General features: G+C 39.3%; 2 protein-coding genes and 1 pseudogene across 3 annotated transcripts; 1 reads left to right on the forward strand and 2 right to left on the reverse strand.

The window, feature by feature from the left end:
- Nucleotides 1-3,956: 3,956 nt before the first annotated feature.
- Nucleotides 3,957-8,529, reverse strand: LOC111344496 (tyrosine-protein kinase receptor Tie-1-like; annotated as a pseudogene). The gene is made up of 5 exons (XR_015991738.1): nt 8,281-8,529; nt 6,420-6,611; nt 6,002-6,042; nt 5,667-5,763; nt 3,957-4,907 (listed from the first exon to the last, which is right to left on the reverse strand). The product of XR_015991738.1 is annotated as a tyrosine-protein kinase receptor Tie-1-like (transcript).
- A 114-nt stretch (nt 8,530-8,643) lies between these two features.
- LOC148723845 (receptor-type tyrosine-protein kinase FLT3-like) lies at nt 8,644-12,225 on the reverse strand. Its single transcript, XM_088733286.1, has 2 exons — nt 9,614-12,225; nt 8,644-8,808 (listed from the first exon to the last, which is right to left on the reverse strand). Exons 1-2 carry the CDS (start codon nt 9,746-9,748, stop codon nt 8,644-8,646), a joined length of 300 nt encoding a protein of 99 aa, XP_088589412.1. The 5' UTR covers nt 9,749-12,225.
- A 2,608-nt stretch (nt 12,226-14,833) lies between these two features.
- LOC148723846 (uncharacterized) lies at nt 14,834-26,221 on the forward strand. Its single transcript, XM_088733666.1, has 5 exons — nt 14,834-15,154; nt 24,171-24,303; nt 24,506-24,642; nt 24,745-24,922; nt 25,235-26,221. The coding sequence occupies exons 1-5, from the start codon at nt 15,080-15,082 to the stop codon at nt 25,492-25,494; spliced, it is 783 nt and encodes a 260-aa protein (XP_088589792.1). The 5' UTR covers nt 14,834-15,079; the 3' UTR covers nt 25,495-26,221.
- Nucleotides 26,222-26,510: the final 289 nt, after the last annotated feature.

Genomic DNA, 26,510 nt, shown 5'->3' on the forward strand with positions numbered 1-26,510 from the left:
TGGCCGTATTTTCGTTGCATAGCATGCATCGTTCATTACCTATAATGAGGTATTAGTTGTGCTAACGTGTACGAGTAAAAGAAGCCTAAAGTGTTCCGTTGACTACGTTGAGCAATGAGAAGCCCTCTGCCGTCTTGCGTATGTCGCTACAACAGCGAGATCGACATTCTCTCCCAAGAGAGAATGTCGCAATTCGGCACTGTCAGGCTCTTGTGTACCCTTCACTCGGTACTCCACGCCGTCTTTGGTTACTCGATGACCAACCACCATCACACTTTTCTCACTGGCTTCGGATGATGGCTCAGTAAACACACCTGTTTCTTTGCCTTTCGCCCTTTCAGCTCTTTTGCCTCCATTTTGTTTTGTCACAGACCGCGACAAAGGAGCACTTTCTTGATCGTGCAATGTCACCGTAGCTTTTGGCTTTCGGCAGTACAAAGGAAGAGAGCCTGGCCTCTGCTTGTTGATTTGTCTCACTCCACTAACTTTAACACCCTTTCCGTGCACATGGCAAAAGTCACGCATTTCCGACGCCTCTTTCTTTACCCGCGAACTTTCCTTAATAAAAGAACGATCATTTTTCCGCGTTGTGTAGAGCAATGGCATTTGGCAGTCATCTCTGTGTTATAGCGGTTTCACTGCACATTCCAATGCACTGCGAGAAGAAAGATATTTAAATTCAAGTGCAGATGGACCACCCGATCTCGGCTGTATACTCCGAACATGCCTTCTGTTCAAAGCGTTGTAATAGAAGTGAACTGGAACTTATTTAGTCTACTTTCAAGACCATGTTCTCTTAGATGACCTTCTATGCTTCTCTCCCTTCTGAGGATATCCTTGTATTCTCCATGGTTTTCGTTGCAGGGTTACCATACTTTCCCAAGCAATTTATGAATCGCAACGTTAAAATACTAAGTAGAAGATTGTAGTCACTAAGCTTGAAGAATGTAGGTTGAATAGAAGACGCTCAGTTAATTTTTCTAATTTTTCATACATTTTGTATGTATTTTTTTCCGCGCTGTCCCTTCTACCCTGCGAAAATTTACAAACAAATGTGAGGAAAATTATAAAAGTTAATTGAGCGCGTCTTAGCCAAGCTACATATCCTTCAAACGTGGTGAATACAATCTTCTGCTCAGTGTTTTAACGTTGCGATTCATAAATTGCGTAAAATTCGATTTTGGGAAAAGTTATTTGCCATGGGATTCCAATACAAACGCTGTAATTTCTGACCGCTTTGCCTACCCGTCAAGATGGCGCCGAAAACCGTGATATGGCCTATTATCAGCATTATGAGAATTTCATAAGAACTGACGCAGAACTAAAGTATAAAATGCGAACTCTTACCAAGAGCCTTTACCCCGAGGTCTTTGAGGTCCGTTTTTAGAGTTCCATCGTTTAGCGACGAAAGCAGTGTGCTCTCACGCACTTTCTTTTCCCTGAAACATCCACAATGTTTCTTTAACATGTTTTGCGTTTTGGGCCGACCATTTAACTCTTGAGGGGGGGAGGGGTGGGTGATTTTGAAAAAAATTTCCCTGCAAGCGCTTGTAGGAAGAAAAAAATTGCATGAAGCCCAAATGAAACAGAAAAAAAAGAGCATTTAGAACAGAAAAAAATATCCTGCACAGCAGATTGCTAGAAAAAAAAATTCTTGATGACCAGAAATCACCCACATCCCCCCCCTCAGGAGTTAAATGGTCGACCCCTTAGCCAGGCGCATATATCCTCGACTTCCCATTTCTCAAATGACTTCCCACCTGATATAAAAAGCGAAAACAGCACTTTTGCTAAGCATTGCAACAGTAATACACGTAAAGTTGGAAAACATCCGGATAACATTAGGATATTTACTTCGAACTGTTTTACTTACATTTTATTGGTCGTGCCATGGTCGCTGTAGCCTAAGCTTGCTCTTTTCGCCTATGGAATCCAAACTTGTTTCCTAAATGGACTTCACTGATGCTCACAAAGCGAGGAATAAATTAAAAACCGTCGCTAACCATACACGGAACCTTGTTTGATGCGTTTATACCTGAAACGGATCTGGACGTGACAGCTGTGAAGGTTACACGTGGTTAAATGGAGCGTGGAGCCCAACTTTGTGCCCACCCAGTAGGGTGCGTTTCTGATTGGTTTGTGTAAACCACAAGCCGCGGCGCTGCACTCGCTGTTTGAATGTTTTCATTTACAGAAGATTTCAAGCCTAACTTACCGAGTTTAACGCAAATAAAAACGTGAAATAAAAATTGCTTCGATGTCCCGATTTTTTCTGCAATGTCCCGGAATTATCGCGTGTTTCCCGGTAAAATTTTCAAGTGTCCCGATTCCCGGACAAATCTCCAGATTCCCGGAACAATTTTGGCTTTGTCCCGAAACAGCATTTGTTAGAGTTGTCATCCCCCGTAACGAACGGTAGATCAGAAATGAGGTAACGAGTAACTGCAGTCTAATGGGTTGAGGTGCTCGAACTATTTGTTTGAGCGATGGCCCGTCCACTTACGAAGGTACCAAATGAAACTCATTCGAAACTCATGGATTACACATTTCAGCTAATCACGAGTATATAGCCGTTAACAATATTTAGAAAGATTTCCGTATAACCCCATACCAATCAAAAACAAAGGCGTAGTTCCGTCGGAAATTTGTTGTTTTGCCTCAGCTTTCCTTTATCCAAGAATTGAATGCATAATGAAGTATGGGGTTATAAGGAAATCTTGCTCAATTTTTTTAAGGGGACAAAATACAATTTCGGATCTTGAAGTACAACATCCAAGGCGCCAGCTATTCACCTGCTATCTGTGATTAAAGAAGACGGTCAAACAAAGCGGTTTACGAATCTGGTTTACCAATTGGTATCTCTATAGAGAGTAGCGTTCCCGCCTGTTTGATTATTTAGATGGACAAATGTTCATGACATTGTCTACACGAAAGATCCCCGCATGAAACGTATGCTTAAAAGAGGAGGAACACCTACCTTTAATACGAATGGTCGACATTTAAATGACGATAGATGGGTAAATTTAAATAGGCAACAACCGGCTTAAAACTTTCACAAGCGCGTTACTTCTCTGCCTCACCACCTGTCTACTGACTAGGGAGCTTTAGCAACGACGACGGCGACGGCAACGAAAACGTCGTGTCGAAATCTAACTTTTTGTTTTTGTAACCCTTTCGAGGTTATACCGATGTGTTTCACTTGGAAAGTGCTGGCGAACTATTCAGGGACTACGAACTCTTCAGGGACTACGAACGGCGTTAAAGTAAGGAGAAAGAAACAAAAATTAACCGTCATGCGCTCACGTTCTCGAGAAAACCTAAAGTTTTGTTATTTCACGTTGTTGTTTCGCCGAGAACGGCAAAGAAATGTACCAAAATGTTAAACGCACGTGCAGGGCGATTGTTTTTGCTCATCTGAAGCCTATTGTTTTCTGCCGTTCTCGTTGCCGTCTCCGTCGTCGTTGCTAAAGCTCTCTACTGTCTCCTGGAGTGGTTAGAAAGGACCTTTAGGCAACAAGGGGCGGGGAATTCGAAAGCAAAGAAGGCTTGGTTCTTTTAAAGTTTTTGATGAACTGGAATTACGGCGAATTCAACTCCTCGTTACGACATGACCAGTATGCTAGGAAAGGCTGAAGAATTAACCAAAGCAGAACTATAACATACACCATGATCAGTATAGCGTCATGTACCGCTGCGGCATCCCTCTTTACTTTTTAACAAATCAATTTGTGGAACATTTGCATCCTTTTTCATTGATGTATTTAAGTCTCAGTGAAGCGTTCCCGTTAGGAAGGCCCCTCCCCTCTAAACTACTTTTCACTGCCGCCCCTACCGTGAACTCTGTGACATACGGTGAACGTGCCTTTTCTTTCTCTGCACCTACATTATGGAGCAGTCTACCGGATTCTGTTTAAAAGACAGTATCTCTTTCATCTTTTAAATCAACCCTCAAAACATTATTGTTTCGAAAATTTTATTCTTCATTTCTTTTATGAGGAACTGTAACTAGCTTTCATATGAACTAATCCACCATTAATTATTTCATTCATTTTATTTATTACTGTTATGAGAAACATTTTATAGGTATCAACTAATTTATTACTATTTTTCTATAAAGTAGAGTTTAGTGGGAAAAAACATCGCAGCTCGCAAACTGAATTACGCTGAATTTACAATGAATATAAGAAAACAAAAACTACTTATAAAAAAGAAACGTGTATATAAAAAGTGTAAAATTTTGACTTTCGTAAAACAGTGCTTAATACATAGAAGTAGAGCGATGTACATATTGTGGGGGGTTAAAGACAAATAAATTACAAGTTCATCCCCACAAGCCTGTTTCGTCGTTGCCCACTCATCAAGGGGCATATATTGAGTTTTCTAAATGCGCCCAAAAAACTTTTTATTATTATTGTTGTTATTATCATAAGGCTGACCAGGGGATCAGGCACTTATCAGAACTTCTAGATGTTACTCAAAGTTTTTCAAAAGCACTGGCATCTAAGCATATAATCTTTATCCATTTGAACATTACTTCCTAGCATTTACAGACTAAGAAAAAAAAAATTGACTTTCGTTCTTGTTGTTTAAAACCGTTCAAGGAGAGAGAGAGCGCTTAAGCTTGAGTTTAGAAATGCCGGGCATATAAGGCTTAGATTTACTTTTAAAATAATATTTCTGTTGTTGTAATGTTGTCATTGTTAATTTTTAACTCATCCACCCTATCCAGATCGCCCTCATTTGTCTTGACGTCTTGCACCAGATAATACTCCTTCGACTCGTCCACTTTGTCAAAGTCAAAGTATTCAACTTCCTGAGTCATCAGCTCTTCCAGTCTTCCAACCAGCTCCTAAAAACTCGGCCTTTCATTTCCATCTTGTTTCCAACAGTCCAGCATCAATGAATAACTAAGGCGAATGGGGACAACAGGGAGGATTACTTCTTACAAGGGTCTACGACAATCGATATCCATCTAATATATGAAATTTGGTTAAATCACCTAAGTTTATAGTATATATTAACCACCCTAAAAGAGTTTTAAGCTGATGTTTCGAGAGTTTGCCCTTCGTCGGAGCGAAAGTAATACAATATCCCGACGACGTCCAGTTTCCATGCATTTACAAGCATGTTACTCAAGTAATGTTTGACTCAATTATATTTCGCCGAAGAAACCTCAGAGTCCCCAGCATTGACTAAAGATATTATGAAGATAAATAAATCGAGTTTTTTCTACCGAGGGTTTTTCTCTCCTTTGAACAAAGGATAGGGTGATACGATAAAAAATTCGATTCTTTAAAATGCAAACAAGCAAACGAGCCCTTGTATTTTCCTCCGAATAGACGAGTTTTACTCTTGCGCTCATTTCGAGATTTACAAAGAGAAAGCCTGAAAAGGGAATAAGGAATTCGATCTCTAAAGGCTAAAAGTTAAATAAAAAGTCTGTTTTCTGGGTCGAACAAGCTATCTTTCTTCCCACTGAAAGAGGACTCGTCGGTGAGCTTGGGAACATACGGGGTTAATCGGCAAAGCCCTTTTTCCAATCAAAAATATTTTCTAAACTGAAGAAAATTATCTCAGCTTTCACGCAAGAATAAGGGATATACTTCTGTTTTCATTGTCACTAATATTATCGATATTAGAAACTAAGTTTGATGCAGGCTACGTACACATGATCTGAACACAGTTCAGGTTTCTCCATCCGCTGACCATTCTTGATAAATCTCATGAGCTCTGTATTAGTCAGGAGCGGATAAGGTGAGCCTCCTAAACGGGTAAATAAATAAATAAATACAATGAAGAAGCATATTTAAAGGATTAAGACCTGGCTAAACTGAGCACTTCATAAGGGGTCCTTGGTACTCATTGATTCAGTTATGTGATCATCTGCAGCTGAATGGCAGAGTTAAATCTAACACGTAAAGGGGCGTAAACGTGGAATGAAGATATAAAGAAAAATAAAGCATTTATTGTGGGAAAGTACAAGCTAGTTTGATTTTATTACCAACAGTTGCAATTTCCCACAGAACCACTCCATGCGACCACCTGAAAAGAATTAAAAGTCATTTAATAATAACAATGCTTGGACTTGTGTGGAATTGCGCTGCAGCAAAGGTTTACTCCCTGGACTAAGGATCGAGATGCATTAGCTATAAACTGATGCCTTACAATATATGTGACACTTATTGGTAACCGTCGGTAGTAATTGGTCTTTGAGGCAGACATAAAAAGGAACGCAAAATTGGAATCAGGTCAATAGAACTCTCCTTTTGTTCTTTTGAGATAAATTGAGAGAATTAAGCTTGCGTTAAAGAGGTGAGAGAAAAAGATGCGTGAATATGCCTATAAATAAATGATTATACCGTCAATACAGTTTATGATTGGATACTGTATTTGTAATGAAACAAGTAAAAGTTACTAACACATCGCTTCTAGAAGTAAATATCTGTTCGTAAAACGACTCAGGGGCCATAAACTTAACTGGCAGTTTCTTCTGCTTCTGTACCACATATACTTCATGATACATTTCACGCATCAAACCGAAATCAGCAATCTTGAGTCTTTTACCGTGCCGCTAGATCTCTATGAACGAGACCTTTCCCAGAAAGATAAGTCTGAAGAATTAAAACATATTTGATTCAATAAAAGAGACAATCACAGTTAGCTATCAGGTCCCCGGTTGTTCGAAAGTAAGCCAAAGCTATCTACTGGAGAAATCTCTATTTATTAAACGGCGCAAAACGTTTTGCTATCAATTATCCGTTGGATTGTAAATAATACATTACTTAGCTCCATCCATTGGATTTACCTATCCAACCAATATATAGCAAGGCTCTGGTGTACAAGAAAGGGGGTATTCTTCTCCTGATAGGCTTTGATTTGTGACAATTTCAACAGCCGGGATTTGATGAATATTTACTCGTTCAGCGACCATAATTTGTAAAGTTAGTGGGCAATATAGAAGACGCGAACTTACAGGAACATATCACAATGAGCATGCTACATATATCTCATTAGTCGTTTTGGTGTGTAGTATACCTGAGTATTTTTATGAGTTGTGCCGTATTTTGACGAGCCCGTGGGACGAGTCAAAATACAAACAACTATTAAAGTACATAGCAATACTACACAAAAAAACGTCTAATCAGCTATTTATTACCCAACTGATTTTATATCTGCCGAGTGTTTCTCTTCATTGCTCACGAGGCGGGAAAAGCAAAGCGGTTAGGGAAGTGTAGCACGCAGCCGACCGATTATACAGGTTATTTACAGTACAAAATAACTAACTATAATCGCAGGATATTTGTACTCTACGATACACAGTTGGTCGCATAGTTCCGACAGTATTTCATCACAATTTTCCTTCAGCTTCTTTATTGAACTGTAGGAGACGCACCGACCCACTGCTTGTCCTGCTGGACCTGGTTTGAAACTTAGCAAGGTCACTGTGTTCTTAGTCAAGGTACTTTAATTTCTAATAATAAACATGAAAAAATTACTCAGTTCTGATTGGTTAAGATAAATGCAGTTTTCAGGTAATTCAGTGCAGAAGAGAGTTAATTCAGTGCAAAGGAAGTAACAAACCAGACATTCTGATTGGTCAATAATCAAAGAAACTCACAGAATTATCAAACTCACTGAACAATTCCTTGACCTATTTGGCTGGACTTTGAACTTTTTTGCGCCTTAAAGAAGTGAAAATTTCATATTATTTTATTGTTTTACGCGGTTGTTTTGACCGAACGCACAATGTCACTTGCAGGGTTTGAATAAATTATTTTTGCACGTGAGGCGCGCGCTTTTAATCTGTATAATTATGATAAGCTACCTCGAATTTTTTCATGTATATTATTAATACATAATCACATGATTTTTCTGGTGCGATTTGGAATAAATAAGCTCTTGTAAATTATTTCAAAGACCACAAATTGCACTCGCCCTAAGGGCTCATGCAATTTTGTTAATCTTTGAAAAAAATTTACTCGTGCTTATTTATTCCAAATTGCAATCTAAATCATGTGATTACCTATACAAAGCGCCTTACTCCACCTAGGATTAATTATGAGTACCAGTGAATTGCCAGGTGAACCTGAAATAATTTGGGGGAAGCAACCAGTAACGGGCTGGGGAGTAACAACATTCATAGTCACGTCATTCTTTAAAGTTCTTGATAAATGTATCTTTAAATAACTTTAAAAAGTGCTACAGTGCATGCTATAGGGACTAAGATGCGTTGCAGTGCAATTTTATTTCCAAACCTTTTTGCAGAAAACTTCCTCTTACCATGCCTCCAGCTATCTGCCTGGCGAATGACAAAAGATCAGCTGGGATGAATGACTCACAATCAAAGCTGCACTCTTCGTCTCTCTTGCCGGACGTTCCAACTACTCCCACTCCCGCAGTCCAACAAGCCACTAGTGGTATTTTACATTCCTCTGTTGCAGGTTGAACGAGGACACCACTCGGGTGCGAGGCATCAGATGCGTCTTCTGGTGTTTCTCCCTTCCTATCACTCTCATTTTTAGTCTGCATTTCACGAAGATGTTTGTAAGCTTCATTTAACAGTTACCCCAGTACGTCTTAAGCAAACCAACATAGATAATTACGATGCAATACTTGGGAAAAAATTAGCGTTGGAAGATGCTGCTACAAATCCCACCGCAAGACCAAATAAAAGGAAAGAAGAAGAGTTTTCTGTTGCAATGTGTTTGGCACACTTTTTACCTGATCAATGGATGGGCAAAAGACTGCAGTCCCAGATCCGGTGTACAGATTGTTCTCTTTGGCTTTATTCTCAGCCGAGCTGTTAATCTGAGCAAAGAACATTTGTCGACATTAAATGATAATATAAATTGTTTCAGGAAAAAACAGATAAATTTTATTTAAAAAAATCATCCAATAAAAGATCACTATATTCAAGGCATGGTAAAAGTTATTACAAATTCATTAAAGAAAATCTATTTTGAGAAGGTGTACAGAGCCATTAATTAAGGGTTAATGTAAATGGTTCCAGTGAAAAGCAATAGTAACTTAATATACAATCCCTTTAATCCATCTCATTAGATATCCACTCAGATTTCTTTCACGTGTCGTACTTTTCAAAGTGTCATTTTTACTCCCCGAGTTATCACAGAACGCTTTACATCCCACTGATTTTTTTTTGTCTATCACATTGCCATGTTCCTATCAATAGCTCAATTTTTCTGCATGTTAACTCACGCATCCCACAATCCCTCTGACGAAGTGCTAACGCTGGAAACGTCAGCTTTAGACACTGCTCCCTGCTGGTCAATCCGGATTATCAGCTCAGCTGGTAAAACCAAATTATTCAGTGAGAAAAGAATTTATTTAGAGTCTTAGAATACTTTTCTTTTTCTTAACTGTATTATCAGTGGCTTTTGCACAGTGAATAATTGTATTACACTAGAGTTTTGTGATTATTTCAAAGTCGTTCAATTTGTAATGTGTTAGCATTCCACTAAAATTTCAAATCGTAAGAGCATTCTTACACGAACCGTGATAAGTACGACCCCTCGACAAGGTGACTTCAGGTTAAACAGGTAGCGGGTCCAATATTTGTCACCCAACATTGCCGACTGTCGTTTACGAAAATTACCTGAGATCGCTTGCTTCGAAGCCAATGAAGCAAATCACCATGAGCCACGTACTCAATAACCGGGAGGAAAGGTTCGGTCGTGGTCCAACAGCCGAGGAAACTCAAAACATTCCGATGTTTACCAACTTGCTTCATGAGGTCTATTTCATCCAAAAATTGTCTTCTCTGCTCTTCGCCGGCATTTTCTTTTTAACAAAAGACATATGTATTTATGATGACTGTGCAGCATGCACCACTTATGTGCAGTGAGCACTTCCAAAATTTTGAATATCAAACGGTTCTGAAAGCCTCAAAACGATTCCGGATTTTCCTTTAACGTTGCGTAGACAGAGCTTAGAAACAAATGCCACTGTCTTGTTAAGCGATTCAGGAATTATGAGCAGATTGATAAGACTAAATCTTTGCCTCTGGCTATAAGCCTTAAAATGTACGAAAGTTTTGCCCCAAAAATTTCTCTGATGGAGTCGAGCTTTGGGAAGCATTACATAAATGTCTGAAAGGAAAAGCTCAAGATAACCAGCACGCTAAAACTGCACCTGAAGAAGACTGGTTTGGCCAGCCGAAATATAGTGCTCCGTTTTAAAACTTATCTACGTTGTATCGGTCTTGCCTCTATATTTACAAAAATAACACAATTTAGATCACATAAATGAACTAGGTGCATTTCTTGATATTGTCGATAAATTCGCAATTATTTTTGGTGGGAGTTTAACGGTATAATAATAATAATAATAATAATAATAATAATATTAATAATAATAATAATAATAATAAAAATAATAATAATAATATTTATACAGGATAACCCCTTCAGTGGACTTAGCACTGGTATCGATGGGGGTCCTGTTATTAAAATACTTAATTAAAAAATACAAAAAGTCTCAGAGGTAAAAAGCTCTAAGAAAAACTGTTGCATGGCCGACATCAATAAAGAGAGATGTACATCTAAACGAAAACATCTAATATTTGGGGAATAGTCTTTCGTGTCCATTAAGAATTCAATAAAGGATTCCTTTGCTTTAGTATGGTGAGGGAGACCGTTAAATTCCATCGCGCCTGTAAAATAAAAAGATTTCTTAGCGACCTTAAAGAATGTTTGTCGGATGTTGGTCGGATGACACTAGGAACAATGTTACAATGTTTGGATTAAACGTTCGAATGTTTGAATTGAATGTTGGAATTGAATGTTGGAATTGAATGATTAGATTGAACGTTCGAATTGAATTTTGGAATTGAATAATCGAATGTTTGAATCGAATGTTCAAATTGAATGTTTGGATTGAATATTCGTATAGAATGTTCAGATTGAATAATCGAATGTTTGAAAGAATGTCCAAAATGAAAGTTGGAATTGAATATCCGCTTGTTTACCCTGCTGGCAGAGAAGTTTATTTGTTAACTTCCCCTACGGTCCACGTAAAAATAAAGTCCTCTGCGTTCGGCCTGTCAAATCTTCTTCGAGCATGCGCCTGGGAATTATCCACGTTTGTGGATAATCTGATTTGTAAAACCGGTCAGAACCTGTTTTAAACACGTTTTTATGCGCACACATCCTATTTAGCTATATAGCAAGACCGAGTACTACCGGGAACTAATTTGTTTCCCGTAGGGGAAGTCAACAAATAAACGCCTCTGCCAGCAGGGTACCGCTTGTTTAAATTGCATGTCCAAATGTTGTAAGTGGATTTTGCATGCCTGCTTTGAATGTTTCACTTGATTGATTGAATTTTGGAGTGCATGTTTGATTGTTGTGAGTGTATTTTAAACGCCTGAGATGAATGTTGTAGTGGAGGGTTGAATGTTTCAATTAAATATTTGAATGTTGCCAGTTGATGATGGGGTGTTACGAAAACAAAGACCTAAGACCTAAGACCCGGTCTTCGTTTTCGCAGTACTGAAACGAAGACCCCCGGGGGTCTTCAATTTCGAAGTACGAAAACGAAGACCCCGTAAACAGAAAACCGTAGAAATTACCAGTTAAACGCGCATTAAACAGTAACAACGCTTAGTAATACAATACATTACACCTCACGCGTTTCTTCCTCTTATCATACTGCCCGTATTATCTTACTGCCCGTATTATCATACTGACCGTCCTGTCAGTGTTCTGTTTCGCTAGCGAGCCAATTTGGTGTTGATATTCTCGAGGGTTTCCTCGGGTAAACTTACCACACATATTATTAATCTGGAACAGCAGGCAGAATTCCAACGCCAGCCGCCTTTGATATGTAGTTAGCATTACGTGACAGAATAACAGAGAACGTGTTCTGTACAGGAAAAATGACTCTTGGGTTCTGTCAATAAATAATCAATTTCTACTGTATTTCGTAGCTGAAATAGATTCTGACGGTCGTTAAGCTTTCTCTACTGGAAAATTCTCGTTAAAAAGTAAGCAATTCTTTTGGCTAATGCAGGGTCTTCGTTTTCGTAGTACGAAAACGAAGACCCCCGATCTTTGTTTTCGTAGTACGAAAACGAAGACCCCAGGTCTCCGTTTTCGTAGCACGCTGACTCTTTGACCCTTTGATAGCACGTTGACATTATCAAAATTTGATAATGCGACGCGACCACAACAGCCAGATAAGGAGTCCGTACCGGTCTATCTTTACCTTTATTCTCAAACTTTTTTGCGAAATCTTGAGAATTTGGGCTTTAAAAGTACACTGGAATAGCTCGGTGATCGAACAACTCAACAAGTAGCGAGATCAGGTTGATTGCTCGAGTGATCTACATTAACTTAGCGTTGGCCCGACGAATTTAATCCGAAGGCTGTTACCTCACGCATGCGCTTACCGTGATTCCGTGGCTTGAAGTCGAGAAAAACTTCGGGTGACGCTATATCTAAGGCGTTCGTCGAGGGTGAGAGTAAACAGTAATTTTGGTCAGCGGGAAAATTGTGAAACCCGCGAATACGAGTATTGCGAAATCCCGCGAAAGGATGACATTTAAAAACCGAAGACAATTTATGACTAAGACACTAGAATGCGTTATGATGGCGACGACTCAGTAAATATGGGAAAATAATATATGTTTACTACGCTTTCATAAAATGTATGAAAGCGTTCTTCGCAGTAATAAACCCTACTTATCTTGAAGGTGGAAATAAGGCCTGAAAAAATTTTAGGTCCGTACGGGATTTGAACCTATGACCTCTGCGATACCGGTGCAGTGCTCTACAAACTGAGCTAACAAGCCAACTGGAAGCAGGTCATTATGTTGGTTCGTATTAAACCTGCCAATAAATTTGAATAAATGAAAATCGTATATGTGTACTGCGGTTTCATAAAATATACGAAAGCGTTCCTCGCTGTAATAAACCCTATTTATCTCTTAGCGACTAAGTACTGTAGACATGACTTATTGACTTGCCCTGTTCTGCCAACAGAAGAGCGAACATGATAGACATGCAATGTCTACTTTCAGTGCTTACAACAAATGTAGAATTATTAAGTCGTAAGTGAAAAAAGCTGTTCCTTCAATTTAAAACGGCAGTCACTTTGAGAATAAAGTAACCCTTTAGTTGCCTGCCATTATATTTGTAGTGAGGTCGCTGGCGCCAAAACGGGCTGGCTTTCTCTATCTTGGCATTGCATCGAGCTGGTGCAATTAAAACAGAAGGATGGGTACCAGTGCGGAATTCTCATTTGTCTCACGCTCTGCACCCACACGCGACATTTAGTTTTTAAGTTTAACTCCAGAAGTGATTATTCTCATTAAATCATGAGGTGTTAAGGTACAAAATATTTACCCCCACAAGGTAACTAGGAAGAAAGTGCATTCGATTAAATATACCTTAGCAACCACTGAATTATTTCTGCCTTAAAGGGAATTTAACGGAATATTACATATTCCTCACTCATTTTTCCCAGTGGTTGACTGTTGTTTTTGATCGTTTCTTTCAGTTTGGTAGATGTTTGTGTGAAGAGTCCTCCGTAGATGCAGCTTTCGACATAGCAACCGAACGTGCACTAATAACGTCCATGGTGCATGTTTGGCTGTTGTTATCAGCAGTCGAAAGGCGGGAAAGAGAGGAGTCATATCCAGCGGTTGTGCGAGTGGCTATGGTTAATAGAGGGGAACTACTCTATTAACTATGGTGTGACTTACAAAATTTTTCAGCGTTTCCAGCGATTTTTCTGACGATTTATATAAGGTAAGAGATAATTTATCGCTATCTATAGTTTGCATTTCTGAACTATATTGTTTCTGTTGAAGTTTTTTTTGGCTAGTGATCTGCAGACGTTTGTACCGTTCAATCCATGTTGACGTGGCTGATTTTACGCGATACCTATAACGTACGAAAATTGAAATTAATTTCCTCCCTCACAGGTGTAGTATGTTCCCAATCGGTCGTGAATACTTATCAATTTCGGTGGCTTAAATTCTGGATCGTTTTTATTATCCCGCAATAAAAAAATGTATGGAAAAACCATGCATGTTCAGCGAGTGAGGTCAAGAAAATGAGAAGGCTGTCATTAGGGCCGGAAATTTTCCCCTTGAATTTAGGTATACTCCCAGCTACTTTGATATAAAACTAGCATGCTGATTTCACTACAACAACTTGAATCCCCGGCTGTTTTTTTGTTTATCCCCACCTACTTCAAAAATTAGTGACAGCCCTGAATGGGATATTGGTGGAGATTAATAAAGTAGTCATCCGTCTGAGCATTAGCCCACACTTCAGATATATATGCTGCAGAGCCCAATATGAATCTGCCTTATTGGAGTACATTTGTGGTACACCAATATTAATTTATTATTTCTTATGTTTTTTTTTTTTTCTTGACCTCACTCGCTGAATGGTTTTTGAACGTTCGAATTGAATGTTTGGATTGAATGTACGAATTGAATAATCGAATGTTTGAATTGAACGTTCGAATTGAATGTTGGAATTGAATGTTTAGATTGAACGTTCGAATTGAATGTTTGAATTGAATAATCGAATGTTTGAATCGAATGTTTGAATTGAGTGTTTGGATTGAATATTCGTATTGAATCATGTTAAGACTGAATAATCGAATATTTGAATGGATTGTCGAATTGAAAGTCGAATTAATGTCCAAAATGAAAGTTGGAATTGAATAACCGCTTGTTTAAATTGCATGTCCAAATGTTGTAAGTGGATTTTGCATGCCTGCTTTGAATGTTTCACTTGATCGATTGAATGTTTGGAGTGTATGTTTCAATGTTGTGAGTGTATTTTAGGCCCCGTCCCCACGTATCCGGATATTTTTTAATCCGCAAATTTTTCTTTCCGGATACGAAAATATCCGCGTCCACACGTTATGTGATCACTGCGTATTCAAATCGAAGTCGCCCGTCCACACGTATCCGGATTCACTCCGGATTCACTCTAGTACCCAGGATGACTCTATATATATTGGTTACGGAGCATGCGCTGCGGCATTTAGCAGCCGCGGGAGTTCGATGTTTCAGTTTACTTGCACCAGTTCAAACAGTTAAAACATGTCGAAATCAGGCAAGAAAGCTAAGAAGAATGAGGGGAACAAGCCAGAATCATTCATATGGAGCGGCGACGAGGTAGAGTTGTTATTGAACGTGACAATATAGTACAACGTTAAACGTAAATACATATCTAAGAAAATACATAAATACGTAAATACATATCTAAGAAATTAGTGATAGGTGACTTACTTAAAACGCAAGATCACAAAATTTGTCGCAAGGTTTCAACTATCCTGAGCCATCCTCTTAGAGCCTACTTCCCTGAGACCAAGATCACGAGGTATAATTTGAGAAATAAATCCCCTGTCATGCCCGCTATTCGCACAAACCGTTTTAAGAATACATTTTTTAATAGAATTGTTTTTAAGTATAATGTAGCTTTGTGAAAGTGTACTTCCTGTATTAGATGTAACATAAGATATGTAATTTTATCTTTTGAACAATAAAGACACACAGACACACACAGACAAAGCCGCAAAATCTATGGAGAACATTGACTGGGAGTCATGCCAGAGTAAATATGGCAATATTTTAGATCGCTTCGTAAATCATTATTTGCCTTTGAATGGCGGCCATATTTAACTTTGCGCGGTAAACACCGGCGCCAATTTTGTGAGGTCATCGTATCAGAAAATATCCGGATTCGACCGTCCATACCTAACGTCCTTAGCCCTTCGTCGGAGCGAATAGAGGAATTGTGGGTTGTGTGTGCTTTTAAAGGCAGAAAATGGAGCTGTGTTATCGGTTGGAACATGGCAAAGAGAAAAACACGAATAGATTAGTGGAATGAAAAGCGTTAGTTAATACCTGTGGGATTTAGACTGCTGGTTTGAAAGATGAGATTTTGTTCAACAGTTTTACGGCTTTCCGTGCTACCTAAGTGCAAGGAAAGACCGCAGATTGCCATATGTTGCTTAGAATGATTAGGTAAATTAAAAAGTCTAGCGACTGGTTTCGATGTGTCCTTGTCATTCCTCTCCACGTCACGAAGGCGTTCACGGAATCGGTCACCTAGTCTTCTGCCTGTTTCGCCGGTGTAAATCTTTTTGCAATAAGTGCAAGTTATGCAATATATTACATTGGCGGAGCTGCAAGTGAAGTGATCGGTGATCTTAATGGATCGTTTGGGTCCCGATATTTTCTCAGTGTTGTGAATGAAAGGACACGTTTTGCATCGTGCACGAGCGCATTAAAAAGTGCCCGGTTGGTCATGAGTCTGAAAAGAACTTCTGACCAAGAAATTGCCTATGTTTTTGTCGCGTTTGAATGAAATGAGCGGAGGTTGCGAAAAGATAGTGCTTGTCTCTGAATCGTTTTGAAGTATTTTAAAGTTTTTAAGAATGATGGATTTAACTGAGTAGTTGTGAGGGTGAAATAATCAAAGAAATAAAGTCTTACCTTCATAGAGAGTAGTCTGTGTTGTTCTCCTTGCGATTTGAGGCCGTATTAATGTGTTTTAGCTTGACATCAAAACGGCCTCAAATCGCGAGGAGAACGACACAGACTACTTTCTATGAAGGTAAGACTTTATTTCTTTGATTATTTCACACAACTTTACATTTACGGAACTCAAAAGCAAGTCCAACTAAACCACTATACAAACTCTTTAATTATCCACTGTGAAAGAGCCTGTGACAGAGCTTGAGCTACCTGTGGTTCAACCGGCGACAACCTGTTAAAAATAAACCGATCTGTCACTTGATAAGTAATAGCTCCACCTCAATTTTTCGCCCGCTATTTTCCCACGGCTGCTATTAAAGAGAAAACAAAAATGCTTCGCGAATCTACCTTGGCTGCTTGATCGCTCTTGACTGACGCACGGTTGGTGTTGTTGTGTAGCTTTAGTTTAAGCTTCAATGTACTGCTCTAATCATCTGAAGATCGCAATATCCGTGAAAATAATTACACTGTAGAGCTGGGCTCAGAGATATTTCCTAGAAAGACAAGGAGGAGAAAAAAAAAAAGAAACAGACGTAACATTTTTATGAACCACTTTATTAATAATCGCGAGGATTTCAATATACTCATCTTCCTTTTGTAATATATCAAATAGCTCTCCTGCCCCTAACCCTGCAGGAGACGGGACCTCCATTTATTCGTCCCTATCCGAGAGGACTTGAATATCTAACCATTCCTTGATGTTATAGAAAGGTAGCATATTCTTATAAATTATTTTAAGACCCTGAGTGTTGGTCCGGCCGGGACTTGAACCCTCGGCCTCCTGCACAACAGTCCAGCGCTCTATCCATTGATCTAATCGGAAGGCGGTTTCGTTTCGCCTTCTTGTCAGTTCAATTCGTCGGCTGGCCTCTTCGACTTGTCGTTTTTTTACGAGTCCGACTCATTACTGCTCACATCGATTCGTCGTCGTTTGTCGTTTTCCTATTTCGTCTTTTCGTCATGCCGTTTCATCGTTTCGTTATGTCGTTTCGTCGTTGCGTTATGTCCTTTCGTCGTTTCGACTCGTTCATTCAGAGGGGCTATAATTCAACTTACATTACATAGCGTGTTACTTGATTCCTTACACTCTTAAATGACCTATCAACATGGTAGCAATAATTTGCTCTCTGCGGGCGAATAATGAATCCTTTGTAGGGCCACCTGCGCCACAGCATAGAATTCGTCTTGAGTCGAGTGAATGATCGTTTTCATGAGAGTTAAAACGGAATTGAATATCTAGTAACACACCTTTACAGACTATTTGTATATTCTAGCCTGTTCATCTTTGTTATTTAACATGCATTCACGTTCATTAACATAGTGACTTTTCTATCTTTTACTAAAATGGTATTGACAAAACAACTAAGTACATTTGGTTATGGTGATGCTAATTATAAATACAAGATAATGTATCAAGTGAAACTGGGCACAAACCATCATCCTTTACACATAACTATTTTTTCCCACAACACAAGGGAATACTCTGGGGAACGATTTTGCAATGTTTTGTTGGTGAGAAACCAAAACTAGAACATGTCATTTAGTGATTCTGACCTTAAAGTACGTGTACAACTACACCTGCACAACACTGATGATTGCATATGCAGAATTAACCATCATGGTTTTAAGAGCAGCATTTTAATAGTCCAACGGGAGGAACTGCAAATCACTGGATAACACATCAGTAAATTAAAGAACTTGTAAGTATAATGCTCTCCTAGAACAAAGTAGTAAGATTACTAAGAAGTTTTAAATGTTGTGAAAAACATCAACTTAATAAGAAATTGTTCCTTCCTCCAATGATAACCACAACTATGCAAGCCATTCTCTTCAACTGCAGTTTCAAAAATTTGAAGGATAGTTGCTAACTTGTTGTTACAACTTCAGTGCAAGTACATAATATGCATTGAGTATCCATGTATGCCACTGTGTATCACAAGTCCCCATTTAAAAATAAATTAGACAACCTTGCTTGATATCAGTTGTCACCACAAGTACAGAGACACAAACATTTTAGGGATGGTGAACACCTTAGAGGTGCATCGATTGTGCATACAAATATAAAATGAATAGTTAGTCAAAATTGTGCCAAACTGGCTGTTCAGCTTTGCTCTTCTTTAGTGAATGGGTAACTTTTCTTGGAATAAAGCAACCTAATTTTCCCTACATGGAAAAATGTTTATCAGCTATTAAGGGTCTTGACACCATGATCATTCATATGTTTGCCAAACACATAGAAATTTGTGATCACCTGCAACATGCAGTAGCTACCTTATTAAATTGTGGTCAATATGCCATGGTGAAAGGGAGGCCTGGACAAAGTATGTTCTGCATCTTACTGCTGTAAGCAAATACGATCCCATTGCACTTTATGACCCCTCACATGAAGGAGTCCACGTATGCTCCTATACCCTCATCTGGGAAATGTCGAATAGATAAGCATAACATCAAAAAAATATTTCAGGGGTGAATTCAGGGAAGGGGTTTTGCACTGTACCCCTCTCCCATGAGAGGTTGAAAATACAGGAACTGTCTTGTTGTGCAATCACAGTAAGTTTTTCCATTACAAAAAAGTCATAAGAAGTCCCTGAACAGGAGGCCCAGTAACACAACCTCAATGCTGTCTGGAAGCAACAAGACATGAACCCAAAATCAATATGGCCAAAAATATACTGTAAAATACGTTCTTGCTATTGTTCCTGTTTTTCTCTATGCTGTTATTAAACTCATCATTGAGATTAAAAGAATCATCTAGTGTGAAGAATGATTGAACTATGTCGTTACCTTTTTCTTTTAAATGCCACAAATTTGGGTGGGTTGGACACTAAATGGAGAAAAAAAAGAGGATAGCCTTAAGTGGCCTCTTAGCATTTACTCAAGGATTGCTGCTTCATAATGGTTTAATTTAGTCCTTTTCTTTTGTGGGAATGGTTTACCTTACCTACATGTCCCCAGGAATAGTATTCACACTGAAAAATGCATGTAACACCACATTCTTTTATTGAAAATATACCAAATATTTCAATGTACTAACAACCCAGAAGACCAAAGTTGACTCCCGATAGGTACAGTAGGGGAGGAACTGAGATATTTTTTCTGAGTATTGGTACACCAATGTTTCATTTATTTAAGTTCCACACCATTGGCATTGGCTAAAAATACACGTTTATACATGAAATTACAGAAATATTAATCTGTCAATATTTATGATAGAACCTTGGATCACAAGTAACACCTGGTAAAGATATCATTATTGCCAATTTGTACATCTATGAGTTTTTGTCACTTTTGAAATTTCTAATTTTGTTCCCCTTACGTATTTAAATCATGCCACTTGGTGAGCTCTTGGGAATAGCAATCAGCCTCAAGCCGAACCAGTATGTATTCGAGTTATCATAGGACATGCGCATTAGGAGTAAGAAAAAAAGCACATGGCGAATGTTAGGGGTGATGCTATATCGAAGGCGCTCGTCGAGGGTAAGAGTAAACGGTAAGTTTGGTCAGCGGGGAAATTATGAAACCCGCGAAAATTTGCGAAAGCGCGCGAAAGGATGACATTTAAAACTGAAAACAGTATTTCAGTGAGACACTAAAATGCGTAATCATGGCGGCGACTATTCAATCGTCTTTAAACAAATCGGAGATTGAGTACCTTGTGGAAAACCTTGAAAATTGGTCTGTTAAAAACCAGTACTTTTTGGGTTATTTTGATGGGAAAAGAGACGACTTCGAGGATATAATCGTTGCAGATTTGTGACGTAAATTGACATTGGAGAAGATTCTTCCTAGTGTGGGACTGACTTAAGACTAGGCTAGGCTGTGTACAATTCCTGAAAATCTTGTTCGTTATTTTACGAGTCATTTGATGTTTCAGTGTTGACAAGTTTTTCGTATTACATTACTAAAAAAATTGACTTAACGCTCCAAGGAGAATCTCTCTCAAACTTTACTTTTTAAGAGATGAAGCCACCGTCTAAAATTCAAACGTTACTGTTAGGTTTATTAGCGCATTGACAACCTTGTAAATTAGCTCAAACACACTGAAAACATTTGTATTAGTTTTTGTATATCTTTATACTTTGTTCAGTGCGATCTTAAACATTTCGGGTTTGAACTTTTCGTTGGGAATAAGTGGTACAGCTTACATGGCATATTTTATATTTAACCGCTGTACTATAAATTTGTGTGTTCGACCCTCGACGAGCGCCTTCGATATAGCATCACCCATGTTAGGATAATGTGAGCGATCGACCATTAAACAGTTCCAGTTTCTACACATTTAGTCTCTCGCGTGGACATTATATCTGGGGACGAGGATATGTCAGACAGTGAAGACAACCCAGCACCGTCAGCCCAGGTGGCAGCGTCGCAGAATCCCTCAGCTGGACCGGCGACACAACCAGTTCATCATCCGACGTCCGGACCGAAAGACATCAGGATGCATGTATTCACAGCGGACGCCGATGAAACCGGCCGCCTCTGGGAAAAGTGGATGAACGAGCTTCTCATTTGTTTCAGGTATTTCCGAATCTCAAATATACTAGATCGCGCGGATGCACTTCACATTTATGGCGGCGAACGAAACCACGAACTGATCGAATCTCTCAAGGACGTCCCACTCGCTCTACCACCAACCTCAGGTGAGCAAAATGAATTCGACAAAATCATCACCAAACTTGACAATCATTTTATCTCTATGGTCAACCCCGATTGTGTCTGCAGTAAACTGGACAAGATGTGCCAAGTGAAAGGAGAATCAATTGCTCAGTACCACGTCAGGTTACGTCTTCAGGTGCCTAAATGTAACTTTCCTAACCCTGATGATGCAATACGCAGCAAAACTCTGCTTACCATGAGCGACAAGAAACTACCGAGAGAAGCCATGGTTAAAAGGTACACACTCCAGCAGCTTTTGGAACATGCAGCGAATAAAGAGGACATCGACAGACACGCACAGGACATGGAAAACGTGCTCACCTTCGAAACAGTCCCAGTGAATAGAGTACACGAAAGGAGACGCCGGAATCCCAAAGGGCAACGATACGAAAAGAAAGCTCCCCCCCCCAAACAGGAGAAAGACAATGGGAACACGTGCCAATACTGCGGATTCGACCATGAGGGACCTTGATCCAAATGACCAGTATGGAACGCCAGGACTGTCTTATGTCAATTTTCCTTATTATAAGCTATGCTTTTGTCGTTATATGCAGTACAATTATCGTTATATGCAGTACGATTGTCTTTATATGCAGTACGATTGTCGTTATATGCAGTGTGTTAGTCTTTATATGCAGTGCGTTTGTCTTTATATGCAGTACGTTTGTCGTTATATGCAGTACGTTTGTCGTTATATGCAGTGTGATTGTTATTTGCAGTAAGTTTGTCCTTATATGCAGTACGTTTGTCGTTATATGCAGTGTGATTGTTGTTATGTGCAGTCCGTTTGTCGTTATGTGCAGTCCATTTGTCGTTATGTGCAGTACGATTGACGATTATGCAGTACTTTTGTTATTATATGAAACAGTTGTTATAATCTACCCACAATGCAGAGGACGCGTATCGGATCCAAGCTCTTCGCAACGTGATGCCGCCAAGTTTGTTTTCGCGGGAAAGTCGAAAAAAGGAGGCTATTATGGAAGCCATCCTTGAGCAATTGGGGCTTAATACCCTTTTGGAAAGATTCAACGATGAAAAAGTGGATCCACATGTCGTATTGGCCATGTCAGAAAGTGCTCTAATTTGCCTAGGGGGTTGCGACCATGGGCGATCGAATTCGTATGAAACAACTGTGCAAGGGAGCCGTAGACTGCATTGGGGACTCGAACGGTGTCGATTCTGTTGATCGTGATGCATCCCTATCGAGTGCATCTGCTGCGGAGCAAGTAAGGGAGGAGAGGAGGCTGGTCTTCCACCCATATAATCAGAGTGGCGCTAACCGTGGTCAAAGTGCTAGTGCTGGGCGTGCCGGCTAAAGGAAGAAAGGTTCCAAACGAACATGGACAGGACAGTTCGTTTGTTTGGCGGATCGGCACGCATGCAGAGCACCTTCTTCAGCTGAAAAACAGATCCTTCAAAAAGTTGGTTTAAGGCTGAAAAAAATTCGCTTCTTTGTAGATGACAGTGAAGTGGAAGTTAACGAAAAGCTGACAAGCGACATATTGGATGACAGTGGAGAGCCAGTGGGCTTTCCGCAACTGAAGGAACCGAAGGGTTTTGAGATCCTTAGTTGTTCGTCAAATTCACGAGATCTAACCGTGTTCAAGACCGCTTGGTCAGTGAAAGATTTGAAGTCTGTTTTCAGCTCACAAACAAAGATCTACTTGAGGCCTATTCAAAAAAAGTTTGCGAACCAAATCTACCCAACAGAACTCCCTAGTGTCAAACTGAAGGAGACATGCATGTGGTGCCAACGTGTAAATGAACTCAGTAAATGAACTCAGGGCCCACTAGCTTGAATGCTCCTGCAACCCTTTTTATGGCGATCCCGCTGAGGGTATTGCCGAGTCATCACCTAGTTTTGACGAGGAAGTGGTTGATGCTGGACATCACCTGCCAACCAGCCATCTTACGCTCTCAGGGGTGGCCCCATTTGCTACACCTGAGGGTGCATCTCTAGATACCCCTGCTCCATCCAGGGTTTCCCCTAGATGTAGCCAGACCCATCTGGTACAGCATCTGAAACTACCCATGCAGTAACTGGGACTGACCTTGCAGACACCCAAGTGCCATCTCTGGAAGCATCAGCTACTACACCTATACAATCTGGGGCCAACCTTGTAGGCACCCAACTCCCATCTAGGCCATCATCTCTTACTTTACCAGCAAAGTCTGAGGTTGTCTTTTCAGGCACTCTTGTGTCCTCAGGGTGGCCTCCGTTGATACCCACAGAGATAGCACAGAGACAGCCCATATGGCTATCTCTGCACAGTCTGAGGTAGCCCCCCCCCCTTAGTACCCCTGTAGGATCTGAGCCTGTACCATCTGCCCCTGAGCCTAAAATAGAACTGGATACTGTCGTCCAGGAAATAATAGAACACTGTGAGACGACAGACATTGGAAACAATGTAGTGGAAGTACTAAGACACATGCAGAATCGTCTTGTGCTTGGAACGGCTCTTGATATATTCGATCCTTCACAGTGTTCTGAAGGGCACACAAACTATACACTAGTCGACAGGAATAATATCCTAGAGACATCCTTTGAGGAAATTGAACTTATTAGTAACAAATTCCTCACGCTGATAGTTCAATTTTATTGTGAGGTATGCCATGTACTATATTGTAAACATCTCATTGAAGAAACATTGACCATGTGAAAAGCATAAACCATGAAGGATATGGCGCAGTGGTATTCTGGTTAGACAGTCTTAGTAGGCTTAGTGATATTCTTTTATTGATAATCAAGATATCTTTTTCTTTGAGAGCTGAAGAGCCTATTTTAGGAAACTTTTCCTATCATCTTGTTTATTGTCCTACCAAAAAACATGTGAAATGCTTTTTTTTCTTGTTTAGCATTGCTCTGTACTGTTATGAATGGCAAATGCACTGTGTCTGCAGAATATATTGTTCACCTAAATATTTTTGCTTAAAAAATAGATATACATGCATGCCTTTTTCAGGGATCTAACAATCACATTGTTGATGTTCTCAGGTTGGAGAGGATTATGGGGGGCCAAGAAGAGAATTCTTTGCTATTTTCCTGAATGCTATTAAAGAGAGGTACTTTGATGATGGTTTTGTGGATCACAAAGCAGAAGTGTATCACACAATTGGGATGATCATGGGTAAGTTATCTTTTCCTGAAATATAACATGATTATGCTTTCGGATTAGTTAGTATCCTTGTAGTTGGTTTGTAGGCACCTACAACGTTATTATACTTAAATATTTGGAAAAATATTGAGGGAAACATTTTTGAAACACAAGATTGTACATCTGCTGCCTATACTTTCACTTGACATTATCATTCTTTTCTTTATTTTAACAGGCCGGAGCATGCTTCAAAATGGAGCTATGCCAAGATTTCTTGGAGAGAAAAATCTCCAAGAAATAATTTCTATTCCTGAGCCTAACCAGAGCATGTTGCAGCTTAGGAACGGTTTGGCTGAGCTGGAAATTTTCCAGGTATGTTAAACTAATGTATCATACAAAAGGTCTTAATACGAACTCAGTGCCATTTGTCTCTCCTGTCAAGAACTCATGATCACTTTTTTTTTCTTGGTACAGATTGCAAAGGAGTTCCTTGTGTTTCTCCACCTCTTACGTCCCAATCCAGCAGGTATATTGACCTTTAGAAAGTTGACAGAGCTTCTTAAACCAGACTTTAGTGTGGAGGGATCCAACAGAAGACATTTTGAAGATGTAATTCATACAAGATTTATCAAGTATCTGAGAAGGGATGCAGGTAAATACTTGAAATAACTGTATGTACTATCCAGTCATAGTCTTTCTAGTGGGGGTGGCGGGCAAGGGAGGACATAGTTATAGCACGGATATCTTCTGTGGAAAATTATATTCACATTTCCCCCTTTATCATCACCAGTAACTGTTATATTCAAAGTTCACAGTGCTCATGTTCATTTCATTCCACAAGTCAGGATGATACCAGATGTAACCTCTGACCATGTCTTGCCACACTAGTGTGTCTATTTATTCAGAGCTCTTGTGTGTCTAATGTGGGATATTGAAACATTTCAAGCCTTCCTATCGTACACAGGTGGCCAAAGAGGCAATTTATCGCTCCCCCACATCCTCAAATTTGTAACTGGAGCAGAAGAGGACCCATTTCTTGGTTTTTCTTATCACCCATCCATTATGTTTGTTGAAGCTGAGAAAAGTTTTCTTCCAATGGCAAATGTATTCATCAACTGTCTAAAGTTGGCGAGATCGACACTAAGTAAGCCTTTTCCATCAGAGGATGCTTTATTCCAGTCTTTTGATTATGCATTTGCAAATGCATATTTTGGTAACTTGTAACTACCCTGATGACTTGATTGAGTGCAGCAGCAGCCTTTCAATTTTTAGTACCTTGCTTGCAGCCTTATGCAAGGATGGTGTTTACTTGAGGGTCTTACTCATTATTGAGAGGTTCCATTTATCTTGTGCAAGTGTTTCTATAATCTATAGCAATACAAAAACAGAAAGATCCATTTTATTATTCTTTGAGCAACCCCACCCCTGGGATTGCCTGTCACAAATTGGTACCACTTTGAAGAAAGGTACTGCAGGAGTGCATAGTGAGCCACATAAAAGCCAGGCACCAGAGCTGTGAAACTCTCAAACTGAGCAAGTCAATTAAGAAATTAAGGCAATACTTGTTTTTGATTTGTGTGTAAAGAGTGATCCCAGGTTTAGTTTATTCCCATGGGTATCTTTTTTGAGGGGCAAGGGAACTGTCTTGAAGGCACCTTGCCATTACTTTTATAGTTGACAACCTTACTGGAATTTCCTGTTGAGATTCTTTTTGTGACTTCCTTTCTTGTGTTAAGTTAGTGTTAGAATTATTTACTAAGCAAACATGATTTTGTAGTGATTTGCTGCTGATATGCTATTAATCATTAAATGCAGCGACTTATGTTATATCAATATCTGTTTATAAGTAATATATTAATATTATAATATGATATTATGATTAATATACCAGCAGTAATAAAAGATCAACTCAAATCACATGTCAATAAAATGAAGTTTTTTGTCGATGTTCTCTTTGCAGTCCCTTCTGCAGTCAACTTCAGTAGGCAGTACTTGCAGCTATCAATAATCATGTGTCAAAAGTCATTAAAAGTCTATAAAGAAATGTTTATAAAATACAATAGAAATTTAATACAATTACCTCAAAACAAGTAATATATATGTAACTTCTTCATTGGAAGAAGTATTGTGAGACAAAGAAGTAATATTTGTAATGATTTCCAAATCAGCAATTACACATTGTTCTTTATGTGGAGCACCATTTCCTGCTCTGTAAACATGCATTTGGCTGATAAGTGAAA

This window comes from Stylophora pistillata, chromosome 9, assembly GCF_964205215.1.
Source record: "Stylophora pistillata chromosome 9, jaStyPist1.2, whole genome shotgun sequence".
Classification (NCBI taxonomy): domain Eukaryota; kingdom Metazoa; phylum Cnidaria; class Anthozoa; order Scleractinia; family Pocilloporidae; genus Stylophora; species Stylophora pistillata.